Source organism: Arvicanthis niloticus, chromosome 2 (assembly GCF_011762505.2).
Source record: "Arvicanthis niloticus isolate mArvNil1 chromosome 2, mArvNil1.pat.X, whole genome shotgun sequence".
NCBI lineage: Eukaryota > Metazoa > Chordata > Mammalia > Rodentia > Muridae > Arvicanthis > Arvicanthis niloticus.
In genome coordinates this window covers 97,858,076-97,877,859 of record NC_047659.1, presented here as the reverse complement: position 1 = coordinate 97,877,859, position 19,784 = coordinate 97,858,076, and the positions used below count along the sequence as shown (strand labels likewise).

Here is a 19,784-nt window from a genome sequence, read left to right as displayed (position 1 = left end):
ACTGCTGAGCCATCTTTCCAACTCTTAAATAGTTTATTATAAAAATATTTGCTTTAGGAAATTTTGAGGTATTAAAAATACAAGAACCCTGCTGCCCATATATAAGTGGAGCACTGCGCTTCCTTCTGCAGAGGGATGGCTCTGCTGTGAGATGGTTCTATCAGTGGCTCCTCGCTTGCTTGTTCTATTTTTATGTATTTCATTTATAATTTCTTATAAAAAATCTTTTGCTGGCTGTATATTAATATTCTATTATACATACTGCCATTCTTTATCATTTATTTTTACCCAGACACTTCTCCTTACAAGATTTTTTGGGAAATGGTAAAACTGTCTGAAAAGATGTTCACTATGACACATCTGGCCTTTCTGCTACTTACTGAATATGTTAATGTTATTGGCAATTAATGTTCTAAACATCTGTTGACTGTTTTTAATGCAGTCATTTTTTTCTATGTGTTTTAATTACAAAGTAATATATATTTGTTTCTTGGTTGGTTTGTTTTTAGGTTTTGTGTTTTTCTTTTAAGACAGGGCTTCTCCCTGTAGTCTGGGCTGTATTGAGCTCAACTGTAGTCCCTGATAGCCTTGAGCTTTCAGCATTCCTCCTGCCTTACTCTCCTGCATGTTGGGATTATCAGAGTCTGGCACTATTTCTCAGCTAGGATTTGTGATTTTAATTAAAACATTTTAAGATGTATTATGCTCAGTGGGGAGTTGCCTGCAGAGACTAGAAGGTTCCTTGAAGGGGGAGTTACAGGTTCATACTAGGAATCAAACTCTGATCCTCTGTAAGAGTAGCAAGTGCTCATAACCACTGAGCCATCAAGAAGTACAAAAGTGAGGCTGGGGGAGCTCAGAGTGTATATTGCTCTTCTAAAGGACCAAGTTCAGCTCCCAGTACCAGCCTCCAAGCAGCTCACAACTGCCAGTAACTCTAGTTGCAGGGTTCCTACACACCTCAGAGGCTCCCTGCACTCCATGCACATATCCACATAGGGATACATTGTTAAATACAATAGAATAAATGCGAAAAAATAATACAGAGAGATGGCTTGTGGTTAGGAACACTTGCTGTTCTTACAGAGGACCTGAATTCAGTTCCTAGCACCCATATGGGGTCTTACAATCATCCTTAACTCCAGTTCCAGGGATCTAGCATAAAGACATATGTGCAGGTAAAACACTCATGCACATAAAATGAAAAGAAATATTTTTTAAAAAGAGAAATGAATGTCTCAGGTAGAAGTGAAGGCCCCTTTTAAACTGTCCCATCCTTCTGCCACTCTTTCAGGAGGGACAGCCACCTTGAGCCCTTTGTGTGTAGCTTCCAGGTCTTTCTGTGCTTCCCCACACTGGAAATAGTTGATTATTTTAGAGATACTATATACCTAAAAGCATTAATTTCTTTGGAGATCTACTCTTTTTGGTGTTTCTCTGGTTTCTTCTAGCATTTTCTTCTTTTCTCTTTCTATGTTTATTGAGAGAGGGGATGGTGGGAGAATATGGAAGGAAACCGGGCCACCCAAGTTTCATTCTTAATAATTATCGTATTTAAAAATATATATTTCTGTTTCACAGCAGCTAGACACAGAGCAGTAATAGTCCCGGAGGCAGGCTTTAGGGTTCAGTTTTGTTTCCTATTGGTATAATAAAATACCCTGACAAAATTAGCTAAGAGAAAAATGGCTTATTTTGGCTCACAATTCCAGGTTATAGGCCATCATGCAGGGAATCAAGGCAGCGGGAACTTGAAGCAGCTAGTCAGTCACCTTGATAGTCAAAAACAAAGAAAAATGAATATATGCATGAGCTAGTGCTCAGTTGGCATTCTCCATTCAGTTTAGGATCTCTTGCCTAGGGAATGGTGCCGCCCAAAGTGGGTGGGTCTTCCCACTAATCAAGATCATCCTTCACAGACATGTTCACAGGGCAACCTGTTCTAGACAGTCTCTCATGAGGCCCCTTTCCTGCCTTATTGTAGGTTGTGTCAAAGTGCTCATTAAAACTAACCATTATAAGGGGCTTCCCTAGTTGACACAGCAACTAAATAAAAGAATTAATTGTAGTATAATCCATTTTAAAGTATCTGAAAACAAAGGTTACTTCTAGTTTGTGAAAAGCATCATTATTTTATTCCATAAAGACTTTCAGAATACAGATTAACACCTAGTAAAGAGCAGGAGTGTGCTGGCCGGGTACACCTGAAAACTGATGTAGTTATCTAGCTCTGACCTTGGAAGATTTACCTTGTTCTCGGTGCCTCAGTTTCTTCCAGTATGAAACAGGGTAATAACGTACTTCTGAGGACCACATTTGACTATTAACCATTGAATGTTAGTATATGCCAGTTTCTTAGAACAGCGTCACAGCATACCATTAACTACAAATATGTTTGTTACTATTTGAAGGAGTTGGGAGCTTCAAAACTTTGTTTTGTTGGTTTGTATTTTTTTGGTTCACTATCTAGATTTTCTTTTTTTTTTCTGATTTTTATTTTAAAACTTTGAATTTTGTTTGTGTGTGTGTGTGTGTGTGTGTGTATAAGCTTCACGATTGTTTCAGTAGCCCTTATAAAATTATCATAGCTGTCATACATTTTAACTTTTGTTTATGTTTTTTTTTTTTGAGACAGGGTTTCTCTATATAGCTCTGGCTGTCCTGGAATTCTGTAAACCAGGTTGGACTGGACTCAAAAAGAACCGCCTGCCTTTGCTTCCTGAGTGCTGGGATCAAAGACGTGTACCACCACTACCCTTATCACTATTAACTTTTAAATATTCTCTATAATCTTTATACACAGTCATTTTGTATGTACCAATGTTTTTAGCCATTTTGAAATAGACATAAAGTAAAATAAAACAGAATCTGTTAATAATACTAATAATTTGGTTCATTATAATATCAGATATCTTTGTTGAGTACAAGGATAGTGATAGAGGTTAAAACATCTCTAGTCCAAAACTCAAAATGCTCTAAGATCTGAGATTCAGAGGTATGGTGGTTTAAATGAGAATGGCCCTCATAGGTCAGTATGCTTGAATGCTTGACTGCCAGTTGATTGAACTGTTTGGGAAGGATTAGGAGGTGTGGCTTTGCTGGGAAGTGTGTGTCACTGGTGGCAGGCTTTGAGGGGACCCATTCCCAGTTAGCTCTCTCTGCCTCTTACTTGTGGATCAGATGTGAGCTCTCAGCTGCTCCTGCTGCCAGGCCTTTGCTCTGTCATCATGGACTCTGGCTCTGTGTATGAGTTATATGTGAAATACAAGTTAGTTTCATGTTTGGATCCTATCCTCAAAATGTCTCTTTATGAATAGGCAAATATACCCAAAATTTCAAAATCTGAAACACTTTCAGTCCCAAGTATTTAACTTGTAGTTTAATTAATGGAGGAGGTGTAGAACTTTCCACTGGAGACTTGTTCCAGGGGGTGGTGGGAGTGGGTGTCCAGGGATTGAATCTGAGGGCTCACACATGCCAAGCAGGCTCTGGATGTTCAGTTGTATCCTCTTGTAATGGCTGTGGTGGTCCTGATGGCCTAAGGCACAGACCTCATTACATAAGTGCTATAGTACTTGACTTGGAATCTCATGAGAAGAAGATGGAGTTTTCTGCAGTTACATTAAAATAGTATAATTTTAGGAAAATTAGTTACAAATTATTTTGTGTACCTTCAAGGCCAGTTTCCTTTGACATTTTCTGGATACTTGTAAAGCTACAGTACTCAGTTCGGTTTATTTGTCTTTACTAGAAGCCAGAGTTCTAATTAATGTAGAGTTAATAAATGACTTTTTTCCCCCAGAAAGCATAACGGTTTGGGGAGAATGGTATTTTGTGTTTCTGATAGTAAATCAAATGCAGTGAGGTCCATGCAGTAGCTTGAACAGGCTGTTTACTCTAATGGGTAACAGACACTCAGCTTGTTGGCACCCAGTGAAGTGTCTGCTAATGTCACTAGTACTTGTAATTATTTTTAGAAGTCACAAGCTTTGAGTCACGAGTTGGGGTTCAAAGCTATTTAAACTGACTGAGGAACAAGAACTTGTTACTCAGGTTGATTTATTAGACAGCTTTCAGTGATCGGCTTAAACAAGTAGAGTTTCAGAAATGCCAGGTTAGCCGGCCCCCTTTCAGAGGACAGCTTTCCCAGGTTAGCCGGCCCCCTTTCAGAGGACAGCTTTCCCAGGTTAGCCGGCCCCCTTTCAGAGGACAGCTTTCCCAGGTTAGCTGGCCCCCTTTCAGAGGACAGCTTTCCAAACAGACTGCCTAGTTACAAATGTGAAATACAAATTTTGCCAGTTAATTTTTTTTGGCTGTATTGATTTGTTGAGTTTTATATACTTGACCCTCATATTTGTTCTGTGTACCACTATGTTGTTTTTACTGAAAGCTTGGAGAATAGGATGTAGCAATGGTAACTATTCAATTAGTAACCCTTGAAATTGTTTTGTTGTTGTTTGGTTTTTTGTTTTGCTTTGTTTGGGGGACAGGGGTGTGTGTCTCACTGCATAGTCTAGGCTGGCTGAGATTCAGATTCCTCGTGCCTCAACTTCCTGCATGCTAGGATTACAGCCGGGTATTACCATGACTGGTTAATTAATATATCTATATTTAGGGCTGGGATTATAGTGCCCAGTGTGATACCTAAGAATTAGGAGAGCAGAAGCCTGTTATAATGCTGGGCACATAGCTCTTAGTGTTCAAGGTGGTTGCCAGGGTACCCAGATCACAGAGAAGAAAAGCAGTGTGTCTACCCCACCCGCTACCGTCCCTCCCAGGCTACCTTGGGTCCCCTCTGGCCTTTTGTCAGAAAACAGGCCCTATCTCTATATGTATATGTTTATAATTTTAAGTGTGACTAAAATATTCCACAGCTTCACTCTATGTCTCGTGTTGTGGAATGCTTAATGCTACCAGTCTTGATTGACTTTTATCTGTTTTTAAATGCATTGAACTTTTTGTGTATTTTTATGTTGTTAGAGAAGGAACTCAGGGTTCCCACATGCTAAGTAATCCCTTGAATTTTTTTCTCCTATAACTGTTACAAACATGAAACTGCTTTAATTTAGGTGTTATCTTTGGCAGATAAAGGACCAAATAAATGTGGTTGCTGACAGGTGGGCTTTACTGAAAGTGTCCCCATTGTTTGAGGTGCCTGTCACCTGAAAGCCTCAACTCAGAGGCACTCCTTGTCTGGCAAGTCCAGAAATCCATGTGGAACAGTCTCTTCTTAAACAACAAAAACCTGAAGTATTTAGGAAAAAAATAGGGACATTTATATTGCTGGACTTTCCATCTTTTGATTCTCAGTACCGAAGGAAGGAGAGCATACATAATGATACTGAAATCTAATCATTTATTGGTCGGAAAGTCTTTGACAACCTTTACAAAGAGATTACATTTTTCTATCTTAACATGGTTTTATCTGAAGAACAGGATAAAAATATTTTAAATATTTAAGCACTTCCTTTTTCCTTCATTCCCAAATATATTTTGAAAAAATGTATAGAATATGGGTAGAATTGAAGTGAGTAAAAATTCACTTAGAATGCCTTTAAAATGCTCTGTTAGCAAATGAATTTTGATTTGTTTTCAGGGGTTTTAAGTGCTCTGTGGTTTACATTTTTTTTTTTTTCCAAGACAGGGTTTCTCTGTGTAGCCCTGGCTGTCCTGGAACTCACTTTGTAGACCAGGCTGGCCTTGAACTCAGAAATCTGCCTGCCTCTGCCTCCCAAGTGCTGGGATTAAAGGCGTGCGCCACCACTGCCCGGCTATGTTTTTATTAGTAGGATTTTTTTTGTTATGTAATATTTCCAAACTTTTATGTATCATTTTTTGACTTGCTTGAGTGACAGTGGTGGGGTTTTCCTTGTTTTGTTGTTCTTGTTTGCTTCTTTTAAGAGAAAAAGTATGTGTGTGTGTGTGCGTGTGCGTGTGTGTGTGCGCGCGCGCGCGCGCGCTTGTGTGTGTCTTGAGATAGATTCACTATGTAGCCCTGGCTTGCCTTGAGCTTGCTATGTAGTCCAGGCTAGTCTGGAATTCCTATATAGAAAGCTGACTTCCTCTGTCTCTCAAGTGATAGAATTAAAGGGGGCTTTCTTTATGTATTATTCTTACATTGTTTTCATAAAGTTACAATGTTGCAGAGCCAGCAGATGGTTTTACACTAACTTCTGGAACCATTTTTAGCTTTCCATTGACATAAGTGCACACTGCCTCATACAGTCTTCTTTTGAAATGGAATTCCAACTACTACAAAGGACAATATTCACACTGGGAAGTAGAGATTAGTGGGAGACCTGAAAAATGTATTCATATGGGCCATAAGTCCTATAATTCATCCTTCTGAAAAGTTAAAGAGGATGTTGATCTAGACAGTGTTGTAAAAGAAATGCTTGGTTCTATGAGGTCATTCTTTTTAAGGTTTATTTTTATTATTTTTAAGTCATGTGTATGTATGTGGATGTGTGCACATTAGTACAGGATTGATGGCCTAAGGCAAGCAATCCCCTAGGATTAGAGTTCCAGGCAGCTGTGATCTCACCAAAGCCAGAGTTGGGCAAGTGAGAGCAAGTGCTCTAAATCTCCAAGCTATCTCTCTCTAGTCCCAAGATTACTTTTATTTTCGTTTTGAAATAAGGTCTCTCTATGTAACTCTGGCTGTCCTACCCCAAACCATTTAGATCAGGCTGGCTTTGAACTCACAGAGACTGGGGTGCTTCTGCCTCCTGAGTGTTAGAATTAAAAATAGGGGTGGTGGTGGCAGCTGAGGAGTAGCTCAGTTGGATCCTGAGGGGAGGGGATGTAGGGAGGAACTGGGAAAAGTAGAGGCAGAGGAAACTATAATCAGGATATACTGTATGAGAAAAGAATCTATTTTCAATGAAAGGGGAAAGGGTGGGGTGGGGTGGGGAGATAGCTCAGTTGGTAAAATGCTTCCTGAACAAGCATGTAGGTGTGAGCTCAACTGTCCAGCACTCACTTAAAAAGACATTCTGAAGGTCTCAGGATTGACTTGCTTTTCATCCCAGCACTCTGAAGACAGAAGCATGCAGATCTCTTGTTAGTTCCAGGCTATCTAGGGCAACATAAATCAGACTGTCTCAATACAATAAAAGTAAAAGAAGAAAAAAAGCTAAGTTCAGTGGGGTGTATCTATGACCCCAGTGCCTGGGAAAGTGGTCAGATGGGTTACAGAGACAGGAGGATCCCTGGAACACTCTCCTTGGTAAGCTCCCATCTCAGCAGCAGTGCCTGTCTCAAAAACTAGTGTGGAAGGCAGCCGAGAAAGATAGCCATACAAGTGCCTGAGTACCTAGATGCAAACAGCATCCACACATGCAAAACACACACAAACATCATACAAAAACAGAATACTTTTTCTAAATTATTGAAGACTGGGAGGCCAGTTTACAGTTTGCATTTTCTGATATCTTTTATTTTGCCTAGGTGATGGACCACCTGGACTATTCAACAAATGAAGAAAACCCAGTGATGACTGATGAGCAGATTGTACGACAGTAATTGCGTGGACTTACAATGATGTGTTACTGATTTTCTACAAATAGATTTTGGCCTTTTTTTTTTCTTTTTTTCTTTTTAGCTCTTGGAGACAGAGTCAAGATTGGAGTTCAGTCCTCCTGCCTCTGCCTCTGCCTCCCAGAGGTTTGGGACTATAGCTGGGCAACACCATGCCAGCAAGTTTTAAATCAAAGTTTGGATTGAAAATTGGGAACATATACAGTGATGTTTGCAAATTCATATATTTTTTACGAGCTGGTAAAAATCCCATCATACATAGTGAAAGTGCATTTCCTTTTAATTATGTTAAAGTTGTGCCTTCATAATCAGATAAAAACATAGGATTTGTGTAGTTTCCAAATGTACCATATACATTATATTTTTCTAAAAAAGAAAAAAAGCTACCCTGACCTTCCTTTGTTCTTTTCTTACTGAAATATTTCTCCAAATTCTAAGGTTAGATCATGTATAAGTGTCAAAGCAAGTTTCTGAGTAGATGTTTTTTTTGTTAAAGATTTATGCAATTCTTAACCCCTCTGGAGAAATAAATACTTAAGGCCACAAGAAAGCAATTCATGTATATGGGTTTTTTGCCTGTATGCATCTGTCTGTATACCACATTTGTGCCTGGTGCCCATGGAGACCAGAGAAGGGTGTTGGGTCCCCTGGGACTGGAGTTACAGATGGCTATGAGCTGCCCAGTGGGTTCTGGGAATCAAACCCAGGCCCTTAAAAAGTGAACCATCTCTCCATCTTTGTACTTTAAGTTTTAAAAACTTGTAACCCTTTTTTAAACCTGAGGACCTAAATTCCTTCATTTGCATATGCATGCTATTAGACTGTTTTTTAGGTAGAAGGAAACACAGAAGTAGTCATTATAAGGACACCAAAACTGAATCTAGTTTCTATTGGTACATGGTTTACTTGAAGATACAGATTAAACTTCTGTACTTACTTTTAAGTTTTAGGTTTTTTTTTCTGATCTTTGAAATTTGATTCCATCAATTAGGTAATATTTCTTCTTTTAAATGTTTTTCTTATCTGACTAGATATTATATGTATAACTTATTGTTTGCCTTGGCCATCCTGACAAACCCCACATCATCATCACCCCCTACTTTCCAGTCCTTCTTGTATAAGTGAGCACTGCTAACCACAAGTGTACTAAAGTTCATCCCTTTTTTCACCTCCAAAATGAGTGGTCAGAGAGTTAACCACTTTGCTAGCCTGCAACCTGAATTTTTTTTTTTTTTCTTTTGATTCGTTGCAAAATCTCAGGTATTTTTCTAGAAATTAGAGGTGAAATTAGCTTTCAGTTTTGTTTTGTCTTTTAAATTTTCTCTAAGAAAGTACCAGGTGCTGGGCAGTGGTGGCACATGCCTTTAATCCCAGCACTTGGGGGGCAGAGGCAGAGGCAGGCAGATTTCTGAGTTCGAGCCAGCCTGGTCTACAGAGTGAATTCCAGGACAGCCAGGGCTATACAGAAAACCCTATCTCGAAAAACAAGAAAGTACCAGATGACAAGTCATTGCAAAAGCTCAGGATTTTGTATTTATGCATAAATACTGCACAGGAGATGTGAGCAAATCCAGTCTTTCCTGATAAGGCTAATTCAGCTTATTCAAAGTAAAATGAGCATATTGAAAAATGGGTTAGACCTTTGATATTTGAACTAAAGTTCACATTAAAAGCTTTTTTGTTTAATTGTTAACTTGTGCTGAGTAAAGGACAGAGAATCAGGACTGCCAGCCCTTTCACTCTTCTAGGGACTGGTGCGGGGGCTTTTGTTTACAGCAAAAGAGCTATCTGGAGGGTGATAAGTGCCATTTACAATTCCGACTGTATTTTCACTTCAAATGTCAATAAAATACCTGCCAAAATACAGCTGTTTTACTAACATCCACATTCCCATTCAAGTTGTGATTTTCAAATGCACCAGTTACAATTTTATGAAGAATTTTAAAGAAAAATTATTCTTAAAAAAAAAAGAGAGAAAAAATTATTCTTTCTAAAGCCACGTTGAAATAAGACAATTTCTCAAAATAATTTGTTTTTATTCATTTGTAACTATTATTTTAATTTCCTAATCTAAACTTTTACTCCGGAAAAACATGAACACATCTACAAACCTGAATTCTGATTTATTTGAAACATTTCTTTTTTACCCAACCATTATATTGTTATAATTAATGTCTTATATACGGGCTGGAGTGTAGCTCATTGGAGCACTTGCCTACCATGTTCAAAGTGCCTTCTCCAGCACTGCCAATGAAACAACTTATTAAGTAGCTGTAAATAACAAAAAGAAGTTCCTAGAGTCTCTCTACCCTCACTGCCAGTGCCATGTATACTTAAATAGCCCTCCTAGCAGCATAGTTGAAAATAGCTCCACAGAGGAAATAAAATACAGAAATACTTTGTCTTGGAAATCAAAATGAATAGATACCAGAGTTCAAAATTTGGCTCTGAAAATTTGCCATCTCTTCCTCTCTTGCTAACCTAACGCCCATAACTTTTAAGAGATAGAGACGTTGGATTTTTTTTCACTAATCTTTTTTTGTTTGTTTGTTTCCAAGACAGGTTTTCTCTATGTAGCCCTGGCTGTCCTGGAACTCACTCTGTAGACCAGGCTGGCCTCGAACTCAGAAATCCACCTGCCTCTGCTTTCCAAGTGCTGGGATTAAAGGCATGCACCACCACTGCCCGGCAATGTCCACATTTCTAAAACTATTTTCCATCATGGGGCACTTACCCAGGGCTTCACACACTGAGCAGCACGCCCAGCTCCTCAATGTCTGCTCTAGGTAGAAGTGGAATTATTTTACATTGGATGAGCATATATCTAGTCTATTCCTCTGATTCTCTAGAACTTTGGTTTGATTCCTGTAAGTGAACTTTCAGAGCTGGCAGTTGTACTCCTGGTGGGTAGAATCCACTACTAGTTAAAGAAGCTTTTGTAGTTTTCTATAAATAAGAAACATAGATTGCATCAACTCAAGGTTGTAATAAATGATCAGTTCACCACGTGGTGGGTTTGACTAGGCATTAAATGTAATAAACAGCTTTCCAATTCCTTTGAAATATACATAAAAAATATCTAATGTATGTCTGGTTTGCCTGCAACTTCCCCATAGGACAAATTCAGTAGCTTTTGTCCACTTTTCCCCTTCTACATTGTACTCAAAATTAGTACCTTTTAAAGGATGCATAATTGGGTTTTTACTTCTTGGATTATGGGTTTGAATATGAGATTCCTTTTCTAACTTTTCTATGTAATTTAGTGTAAATTAATATTTTTATAGCACTATTAGACTTTTTATGGAACATGATTTAAGACTTAAATTCTTGGGGTGTTAATTTAGCAGTAAGTTAAACTCTCTTCATCATGTGCCAATTCTGACAAGAAGAACAACAGCAACAACAACAAACCTTTCAGTGTATTGAATTTACTGCCGTGTTCAATAAATTCTATTTTAAAGTAAAAAATGAATTTGTTTTATTTTGTATGGCAAAAAAATCATTGAAAGTGAACAGATGACACACTAGGTCGTGTTCAATAAATTCTATTTTAAAGTAAAAAATGAATTTGTTTTATTTTGTATGGCAAAAAAAATCATTGAAAGTGAACAGATGACACACTAGGTCATGCATTGTGCACACACAAAAAGGAATAGCATGGGATTTTCCTGTTATTCACCTTTGACAATTTACCTTTTAAAACCCAGATTCTGAATGTGATACTTACTAGAAAGTTCTATTGATACCTAATAGCACTTGACTCCTTTTGAGAGACAGGAGCTTGCTATGTAACCTGGGCTGCTTTGTAACTCCAGAACCTCCTGTCTCAGCCCCTGAACTGCTGAGATGACAGACTTGCACTACCACATCCAGCAAGATCTTTTAGTAGTTATTGTTCTGAGTGTCTCATTCTATAGCCTAGTATGTCCTGAAGCTGGCTCTGTGGCTGGGCCTGGCTTTGAACTCTGGATCTTATAGCCCTTCACCTTCCAAGTACTGAGATTACAGGTGTATGCCATCATGTTGGGCAGCCTTGGGCACTTTTGGTTGTTTGGTTGGGTGGTTTGATTTGATGTTTTTAGAAAGTATCTCAGCTCAGGGCTGAAGGGATGGAACCTCATCCCACTGGGCCAACTATATGGAAGGAAATGAGTACTTTAGAGAGAACAAGAGATGGCTGGAGCACAGGAGGAGGAAGAATTTTGCCCCTCAACCTAGATCCTTATGGCTGTTTTCATTTTTTAAATTTTATGCTTCAATTAAATATTCAAAATACAAATAATAAAAGTCCCTGTTATTCTCCCCTCCCCACGTCCCCAAGACAAGATTTCTCTGTGTAGTCCTGGCTGTCCTGAAAACTTGCTCTGTAGCCCAGGCTAGCCTCCAACTCAGAGATCCACCTGCTTCTTCCTCACTGGTGCTGGAATTACAGGCATGGGCCACCACTGCCCAGCCCCATTTTTATCCTCTTAATTAAGGTACTCATATTAGACTAGGTGTGTAGCTCAGTTTATACAGTGCTGTGCTGTGGGTTTGATGCTTAGCACTGTTTTAAAAAGTATTCATACCAATAACTGGTTTATTCATATCACCTAAAGGTTGAAAGGTACATACAGAAAACAAATGCATATGGTGTGAATTAAGAGAATAATCAACTGTGAGACTTTAGATTTAAATAAAATTAATTTATGGTCTCTTTAAAATTACATTAGTTTGAAATTCATCTTGTTATACTAGAAAATGGGTAACAATTAAATTTTATATTAAGGTCATTTCCATCTTTATAATCCTATGAGGCCTAGAGTCTTGTGGTTTCATCTTCTTTGGTTGTCCCAAGTCACCCAGGTCAAATTAAATTGAAAGTAGGGGGGGGGCTAGAGAGATGGCTCAGCAGTTAAGAGCACTGACTGCTCTTCCAGAGGTCCTGAGTTCAATTCCCAGCAACCACATGGTGGCTCACAACCATCTGTAATGGGATCTGAGGCCCTCTTCTGGTGTGTGTCTGAACAGAGTTACAGAGTACTCACGATATGAAATAAATAAATCTTAAAAAAAAAAAAAGAAAGAAAGAAAGAAAAGAAAGAAAGTAGGGGCTGTGGTTGTAGCCTAGTGAAACAGTTAGTGTGTGACTTGGCCTGATATATAAGAGCCGTAATTTGCTTTCTAACCCTAAAATCAATCAAACGTAACGGTGCTTACCCCTAGAGCCCCCAAAGTAAAATGCATCAGAAAAGCATGAGTTCTAATGTGCTGGCCTGAGAATGATCCCACAGGTTCCTGCTTGAATGCTTGGTCCCCAGCTGGTGAATCTGTTTGGAATGGATTAGGAGGTGTGGCCTTATTGGAGGAGGTGTGTCACTGGGATGGGCTTTGAAGTTTCAAAAGCTCCCTCCCTCCCTAGGGTCTTTCTCTGCCTCTTGTTCATGGGTCAGAATGTGAACTCTCAGCACTGGCCCAGCTCCATGCATGCCTGCTGCTGTGCTATCTGCCATGATGTGCATAGACTCCCCCTCTGAAACCATCCTCAGACGCTTTCTTCTAACTCTGTGGTGTCATTTGTTCTGCAGAGTTTCTGTCCACACCTATTCTCTATTAACATGTTTGTATCAGTTCTGGTCTGTTAAACACATTTATCCCTGGGCCTTGGGCTTATCATTTCACTACATTAATGAATGTTATTGCTGGGGCTGCATATTGAGTGCGCAATGAATTGTTTTTGGCTTATTTAGAGGGGTTAGAGACATCATGCTATAGTAAGCTATAGTATTTTGCTGATTTTGATTAAACTGATTTTAATGATGTAGCTATCCCTAAATCACCTGGCTTATTTCTTGAGAATTAAAAATTGATCGGATACCATTTGTGTAAAATTTTAATCTGTATTTAAAATACCTGAATTTCAATTCAAGGCAGAGACTTAACTGCTTAAAAATGAGGGACACACAATCGTGAGTGGTTTTGAGACATTACAGATCATAAATTTTACTGTCTATTTAAATTTTTACTATCTATTTTTTTGGGGGGGGGGGGTTCGAGACAGGGTTTCTCTGTGTAGCCCTGGCTGTCCTGGAACTCACTCTGTAGACCAGGCTGGCCTCGAACTTAGAAATCTGCCTGCCTCTGCCTCCCAAGTGCTGGGATTAAAGGCGTGCGCCACCAGTCCGGCTTACTGTCTATTTTTGAATTGTTAATTGGTAGTTCTAATAATGAGTTGTTATTTATTCACATTAACTCATTCATGTTTTTAAGAAAACTCAAGAGATAGACATGTAAAGATGTAAGTCTATTTAAACTTGACTATCTGGCTTTACACTTAATGCTATCTATTCGGATGTTATTCTGGGTTCATTTAAAACAAGTTTTCAGGGTCTGAGGGTGGGTGGGTAGTACTCAGGAGGCAAAGGCTGGTGGAAGGCTGAGAATGACTCCTGAGAGAAAATGGGGTTCTTCTAGAGCTCTTAAAAGGTCTTGCTTTCTGGGCCATTTGTGTGATGTATTTGAATAGAGTTTATCTTGTAGTAAACACCAAGTGTCCTGAGACTAGCCAACTGGGATGCAGCCCCGAGGGACCATTCCTCTTGAACTGTTTGTATAAGCCATCTCAAGTCATCAAGTCAAGCTTAGGGTCCAGATGCAGGAGATGGGGGATGTTGCTTTTATTTTTGGCTTTTTACCTTTTTGTCTCTACAATTAACATGGAAGCTTTGCTAAATTTGAAGGGAAATTTCCGCTTGTTTATTGAGACAAGCCTTCACCGTGTGGCCCTGGCTAGCCTGAAACTCACAGATATCTGCCTGTCTTTGCCTCCAGACTGCTGGGAAGGCATGTGCCACCACATCTAGCTCAGGTCATTTGTTTTAGATTTCCTCTAAAATCTTGTCACTGAAAGAAGGCTTTTCAAACTTTATGGACAAGGCCAAGGGAATAAGTTGGTGGGAGAGAACATGTTTAGCACAACACCAAACCAAAAAGACATAATCTCCCACACTCCTGTCCCCCACCCCCACCCACCAAAACAAAATTACTTAAAGAAGATACTTTTCTACCTTTAAAACTGATCTGAGGGAGGGCCAGGATGTAGCTCAGTGAGTAAAGGCACTCAAGATCTAACAACACAAGCCCAAAATCAATCCCTAGAAGCCATGTGCAGATAGAACCCAACTCTCCAGTATAGTCCTCTGACATACACACGGATACACACACACACAGTGACATGTGCATCCTTGTCATCACATACATATACACACATACATACACTGTGGCATTTGCATGCATCTCATCTCTCTCTCTCTCTCTCTCTCTCTCTCTCTCTCTCTCTCTCTTTCACACACACACACACACACACACACACACACACACGAGTGTGTACTTGCATATACATGTACTAATAATTTTAAGAGGAAAACCGAGGGTTCTGAGGTACAGTGGTAGAGCACTTGTGTAATATTCCTAAAGCCCTGGGTTTATCCACCGCCTCTTGTCATAAATATGTATAAATATAATCAAAGTTTATAAAATGTTTTAGTTATATAATTAGCATATTCACATATGGTTGAAGAAGACCTGTTTTTATCTTCTTAAGTTACTCAGGAAATAGATATTGAATACTTATGAGATGCCAGACTCTGTGCTGTAAATGAGAATTCCTGGAGAGAAGCTGTCTGCAAAGGCTGACTGATTAGAACTTCATGGATGTGAAGAGAGTGGAAGCTGCAGGTCCAGAGCCTAATTACAGTTATCTCAAGCTATCTTTAGCCCCCAAGTGCCATTCCTCACCCACTTCTGCTTGGACATAACAGCCTGTGACCTCATATCCTGTGACTAGAAGATAAAAGCTTTAGGAATGCATTAACTTAATAAAACCCTGCTTCACCAATCAAAGGGCTAAGAATGTTCTCCGATAGTATCTAAAGCTTGTAGCAGGGTTTTCTCTCTCCCCCATTATGACAACCCACCTACACAATGTGCCCAGTTATGTATTTGATAAGTGTCTTGATTTATGATAGTCTTTGTTTCTGTTACTAAAAAAAAAAAAATCATGAAACTGATTCCATGTGAGAACATAGATTTTGAGGTCAACTGAGACTGTGTTCCTGACCATGGTCACTCTTACTGAGCTCCAGAATAAATCACCATCTATCTGCTTTGAGGTGAGAGCTGGTTTTTTGTTTTGCTTTGGCTTGGTTTTTTTGTTTTGTTTTTGCATCAACAGTATCAAGGTACTGGCATTAAAGATTAATTTAAAACATTCAAAATATTTATAGTTGGCATTTATTAAGTTTTCTGTTTGTGACTAGAGGTAATACTTTTGAAATAGTATCTTTAAAAATTCCACCAATCTATCCAAAGTAGAGCAGAACTGGTTTATTCACCTTCTGTTTGTATAAAAGATTCTGTGCTGACTGCCAAACACTCTGGACTATCAAACTTTAAGGAATGGAGAATGTTACATTAATTAGATATTCCATACACTGGCTTTCTTTCTGTTTGATTTGATTTGAATTACTTAATGTCAGAATTATTTTTATTTCATGTTTTGCCTGTATTTATCTCTGTAAGGGTGTTGGGTCTCCTGGAACTGGAGTTACATACAGACACTTGGGAGCTGCCATGTAAGTGCTGGGAATTGAACTCGGGTCTTCTGGAAGATTAGCCGATGTTCTTAACCACTGAGCTATCTCTCCAGCCTCTAAGTCAAATGTGTCTCTTTTTTTCCTCTTTTTTTTTTTTTTTTTTTTTTTTTCTGTAGACCAGGCTGGCCTCAGACTCAAGAGATCCACCTGCTGCTGCCTCCCAAGTGCTGGGATCAAAGGTGTGCACCACACTGCCCCTAATGTCCGAATTTAAAGTCAATTCTTTTCAGTTTTGAAATACAGTGTCCTTTCTCAGCTGACTAGAAATATACTAGTGACAAGCCCATCCAGAGAAAAAGGTCTGATGGATGGTTAATGTGGAAATAATCACACAGTCCAACAATTTGAGTAATCAAACAGAGTAGGGAAACACATTGTGAAAGACGAAATCTATAGTCTTTTTTGTGCTATTCTGGATTCTAAGTTTGGTCTTTCTGTCACGAAAGGGAGTCCAGCAAACAGCTTGAGGACAAACTCTGGAAGGGATAATATAGTACCTGTTTCTGCGCTCTGTACAGTTCCTCTGTTCAATAAGGTTTAGTATAACACCAGGCTCATAGAGGCATGGGAACTTAATGAGGTAATGACAACAGAGGACCAGAAGAAACTATATAATGAATGCTAGCTATGCCGAACAAAGACAGGAGTCTCCTGCTTTTAAGTTATTTTACCCTCCTGCTTTTACTGGCATTGAAAGTAAACCTCTAAAAGTTTAAAAATATTTGGGCTGGATGGCTCAGCGGTTAGGAGCACTGGTTGCTCTTCTAGAGGTCCTGAGTTCAATTCCCAGCAACCATATGGTGGGTCACAACCATCTATAATGGGATCTGATGGCCTCTTCTGGTGTGTCTGAAGACAGCTACAGTGTACTCATATACATAAAATAAATAAATCTTCAAAAATATTTGAGGGTTGAGGAGATAGCTCAGTGACTATAGTGCTTGCTGATCCAGCTTGATCAGTTTGAGGACCTGCGTCTAGATGCCACTCTAAGATAGCAGGCAAAAACAGTCGGGATGGATAGATGGCTCAGTGGTTAATAACACTGACTACTCTTCCTGAGATCCCGTATTCAATTCCCAGCAACCACATGATGGGTTACAACCATCTGTAATGGGATCCGATGCTGTCTTCTGGTGTGTCTGAAGACATCGACACTGTAAAAAAATACATTAAAAAAAAAGAAAAGAAAAGAACAATCACCTTAGTTTGCAGCTGTAAGAGCTTCAGGGTAAACAAGACTCTCAGCTCAATGGAAGATCACTGAAAGATCATGTGTTTTTCTGCCGGGCAGTGGTGGCGCAGGCCTTTAATCCCAGCACTTGGGAGGCAGAGGCAGGCAGATTTCTGAGTTCGAGGCCCCCTGGTCTACAGAGTGAGTTCCAGGAAAGCCAGGGCTACACAGAGAAGCCCTGTCTCAAAAAACCAAAACCAAAACAAAAAAATCATGTGTTTTCACCATTAAATTAAGATTACCTTGCACTCCACTTGCAATTTGTTGCTAATTCTATGAAGCCATGAAGCCAAATCTCCTCGTCAGGAGGGCCTCATGGCCAGAAGCCTCCTCTCTCTACCCCGAAGTCCTTTCTGCCTATAGTTTACCCCAGTCCACTCATTACCACACCTCGGGTATTAAACGCTGCTAAGGTCTCTGAGCCACTGTCAGCTCCTTGTGGGTGGGGAAACTTGTGTCATTTTGTTTATTTTATTATCAGTGTCACCATATCTAATAAGACAACTCGGGCTTCTTCCAAAGCTCTGGCGTCTCAGTTGGAGGAGAGTGAAGGAAACAACTTCACTTAGAGGAGCCTAATCCCCGTTACAGCCAGTGGTCCTCCCTCCCACACACTGGTAAAGTCAAGCCCATGGAGGAACTGAGCACTACTGCCTTTCTCTTTATTCAGCGCAGACGTTCTGGGTTCCCCAGTGGAAGAAAGAGTCGCAGAGGGAGCTCTGGTCTGTAAGTGGCCACAAATGTCACAGCCAGCCTCTCTGCCTTTGTACATTCCTGTAAGATTTCAGAATCACAGACCAGTTCAGTGCCTCAACAGGAGGGTCAAAGCTGGTGAATGCCATCATGGAGTATATCTCTCTGTCATCTACAGAGGAGCGATGCCTTTGTAGAATGTGTTTATGCCTTCTTTCCTGTATACCTCGGGAACTGCATCAAATTGTTGGCATGTTCTGGAAAGGTTTGAACTGGAACTTAATTAGCTTTCATAGGCATCGTGGCAGCATCAGGAAACAATCCAGCCCTAGCAGAAGCAGCCAAATGGAGCAACGTGCACTAGAGATAGCTGTTCTTACTGAGCACGTTGCTTTGAAAACATCAGAAAAGCCATACTTGTATAGATTAGCCAGTGAACTGAATCGATCTCTTAGCTAAACCATGAACACCATTCTGTTTCAGTACAACTGAGAATCCATTAAATATGACCTTTGGGAGGGCCACCTATGGGTGACGTTGAAACAAATTTAAAGGAATGACACCAGTGTGGAGCAGCTTAAAACTTAAAACCCACCAACTCGATGGACAATGGTGGTGCAGGCCTTTAAACCAGCACACAGGGGCAGAGAGGCAGGCGAGGCAGGCGAGGCAGGCGAGGCAGGCGAGGCAGGCGAGGCAGGCGAGGCAGGCGAGGCAGGCGAGGCAGGCGAGGCAGGCGAGGCAGGCGAGGCAGGCGAGGCAGGCGAGGCAGGCGAGGCAGGCGAGGCAGGCGAGGCAGGCGAGGCAGGCGAGGCAGGCGAGGCAGGCGAGGCAGGCGAGGCAGGCGAGGCAGGCGAGGCAGGCGAGGCAGGCGAGGCAGGCGAGGCAGGCGAGGCAGGCGAGGCAGGCGAGGCAGGCGAGGCAGGGGCTGGTGGATCTCTGAGTTTAAGGCCAGCCTGGTCTAAAGAGTGAGTTTCAGGACAGTCAACAACAACAGGGTACACAACAAAACCACCACCACCACCAAGACAGCACCAATGTCACATCGCGTATAAGACTCTGTTGAGCCAAATTCATGACTGTCTCTTCCACAGCATTGGCTCTCAGGTTGCCGGAACAATGGCCTGTGGCTTCAGAAATGGGCAGGTAAGGCCATCGTGCACCAGCTACAGAGATGGTGGATTGAAGGGGCTTGCTGGTGCCAACTAGCCACCAAGACAAGAACAACCTCCCCCTAAGACGGTCAACACCCAACCTCTCCCTCAGAAAGGTTTGAGTTTCCAGAGACTAAATGTCCTCCTGACCCTCAATTTCATGACTTTTCCCTGGTGAAACTTTCTAATAGTTAAAACGGTTATTGTGGGTCTATTTGTGTAGCAATTTCCTAAGATTAAAACCTTTTATCATCAAGGAAAGCTCATCAAAACATAGGATGTTAAAAAGAAGGCAAAACAAGAGGGTATTCTAACCTGAGGTGAAAGGTTTCAGTAAGTTCCTGAAGCTAGTCACATCCACCAGGCCACTTTCTCCCCAAACAGCTATAACCTGCAAGGGCTGCTGGGAGATACTTATAGACAAGCTGAGTTGAGATAAGTTCAAACCACTTGAAGTATTTGAAGGAGACAGTCTTCCACGTGTTAAGCTGCCTGCAAATCGTGAGCGTCACCCATTCGGGGATGGCTCTT

At 40.5% G+C, this 19,784-nt stretch overlaps 1 protein-coding gene across 7 annotated transcripts in view; it reads left to right on the top strand.

The window, feature by feature from the left end:
- Positions 1-7,884, top strand: part of Sppl2a (signal peptide peptidase like 2A) — a 36,058-nt gene extending 28,174 nt beyond the window's left edge. For 3 of the 7 annotated variants that reach the window (XM_076929696.1, XM_076929695.1, XM_076929697.1), the window contains one exon: positions 2,632-2,880. In XM_076929696.1, coding sequence (XP_076785811.1) covers positions 2,632-2,790 — 159 coding nt within the window. In that variant the 3' untranslated portion in view covers positions 2,791-2,880. Of the gene's footprint in view, positions 1-2,631; positions 2,881-7,449 lie in introns of those variants that run through there. The other 4 variants (XM_034494918.2, XM_034494917.2, XM_034494920.2 and 1 more) reach the window with 2 other exon arrangements.
- The last annotated feature ends 11,900 nt before the right edge of the window (positions 7,885-19,784 follow it).